The sequence below is a fragment of the Silene latifolia genome, chromosome X (assembly GCF_048544455.1).
Source record: "Silene latifolia isolate original U9 population chromosome X, ASM4854445v1, whole genome shotgun sequence".
In the NCBI taxonomy this organism is placed as follows: domain Eukaryota; kingdom Viridiplantae; phylum Streptophyta; class Magnoliopsida; order Caryophyllales; family Caryophyllaceae; genus Silene; species Silene latifolia.
This window is the reverse complement of record NC_133537.1, coordinates 151,232,543-151,234,285: the sequence shown is the minus strand read 5'-3', so window position 1 is coordinate 151,234,285 and position 1,743 is coordinate 151,232,543. Positions and strand designations below refer to the sequence as shown.

At 33.7% G+C, this 1,743-nt stretch overlaps 1 protein-coding gene across 1 annotated transcript; it reads left to right on the top strand.

Annotated features, from left to right (window-relative positions):
* Window positions 1-342: 342 nt before the first annotated feature.
* On the top strand, window positions 343-1,437 carry LOC141618575 (uncharacterized). The gene is made up of 2 exons (XM_074435676.1): window positions 343-983; window positions 1,167-1,437. Exons 1-2 carry the CDS (start codon window positions 343-345, stop codon window positions 1,435-1,437), a joined length of 912 nt encoding a protein of 303 aa, XP_074291777.1.
* The last annotated feature ends 306 nt before the right edge of the window (window positions 1,438-1,743 follow it).

Genomic DNA, 1,743 nt, shown 5'->3' with positions numbered 1-1,743 from the left:
AAGATCTTGGTAAGACCTGCCGGTTTAATGTTATTCTCTTTCTAACCCTAATTTTATTTCCAATAAATCGTTACGCTACTAATACCTTTCCCGTGTAAAACACTAATTCTTTTAATAAAAAAACTTTGACACATGCAAAGTAGTAACTATTACATTGACACTTGTTAATCATGATACACCACACATTGCCACGTTAAAAATCTAGTAACATAGATCTTTTTATATTCATATCAATCCTTCGATCAAATGATTAGATTATAATTTGTTTATATTTTCTTGTTTTTACGGTAAGAATTAATTGATCGTGTGTCCTAACTTGTTTTATTTTCTTAATAGTTCATTATGTCGAATTTGACTAAACTTGATTTTGCGGCTTTGGATATCTCTGGAAATAATTATTCTGAATGGGTGTTAGATGCCGAGATGCATCTTAAGTCTTATGCCCTTGGTGATATTATTAAAATGGGGAATACAGCATCCGAACAAAATAAGGCTAAGGCCATGATTCTTCTCCGCCGTAATCTCCACGAGGGACTCAAATTTGAGTATTTGACTGTGAAAGATCCTTTGATCTTATGGCAAAATCTGAAAGAAATGTATGACCATCTTACAACAGTAATTTTTTCTAAAGTAAGATATGACTGGATACACCTAAGGTTACAGGATTTCAAATTGATTACTGATTATAATTCAGCCATGTTCAGAATTACTTCACTGTTAACTTTATGTGGAGAAAAAGTATTTGATTCAGATATGTTGGAAAAAACATATCAAACCTTTCATGGTTCACAATTGCTCCTGTCGCAGCAATATCTTCAGAGAGGTTTTAAAAAATACGCTGAACTAATCTCATGTTTATTGGTAGCTGAAAAAAATAGCGAAATTCTGTTAAAAAACCACCAGTCCCGTCCTACTGGTACTGATCCGTTCCCAGCAGTGAATGCAGCAGTTTTGGGCCCATTTACTGAAGTGAATGCGACAAGGTATGATAATAATCATAAATATTCGGGTCCCACCAAAAGTGATGGACTTAGACGTGGAAGAGGACGAGGAAATTATTGAGGTGGTAGAGGCGGAAAATTTAAAAAGTCATATTCTCGCCAAAAGGATGGTCTATATGAGAAGAATGAAAAAGGCGTTGAAAATTCATGTCACCGTTGTGGTAGTACAGGTCAATGGGCTCATACTTGTCGTACGCCTAAACATCTTGTGGATCTCTACAAGCAGTCTCGAGAAAATAAAAAAGGGAAGAATATAGAAACAAATTTTACTGATGAGCATGACAATTTTGAGACAAATTATGCCGATGGTGATAATTATCAATCTCCCAAATCTGGTGAATATTTGGATTTGGACGACTCAGATTTCTTAACTTTTGACACTGATGGAGAAATTGGCCATGTGATTGGAGATGGAAGTGTCCAGAAATTGGACTAAGTTTTATTCGTATTATAGATTAAGTTATTTGTTTTTTTTTCCATTCAATTTAGCTATTAGTTTGCGTTCGGATATTGTCAAGTGTGTTTGTTACATTTATTTTATGGATACGACTAGTAATTTTCTTTATGGTAATTGAATTTAATGTTCACCGTAATCATATCAATAATTTTTATTACGTACATCGTTTTAATATCACTAACTTGCGAAGTAATATAAACAAGACCATGGTAACATTATACATAATCGGTAGTTTAGTACATACATACTACCAAATCCTAGTTGTCAAACATGTCTGCTACATGC

Bases quoted from the DNA above. Each gene is read 5' to 3' on its own strand.
- LOC141618575 (XM_074435676.1), top strand. From the start codon at position 343: ATGTCGAATTTGACTAAACTTGATTTTGCGGCTTTGGATATCTCTGGA. The intron at 984-1,166 runs GTATGATAATAA...CCGTTGTGGTAG, and splicing joins ACTGAAGTGAATGCGACAAG to TACAGGTCAATGGGCTCATA.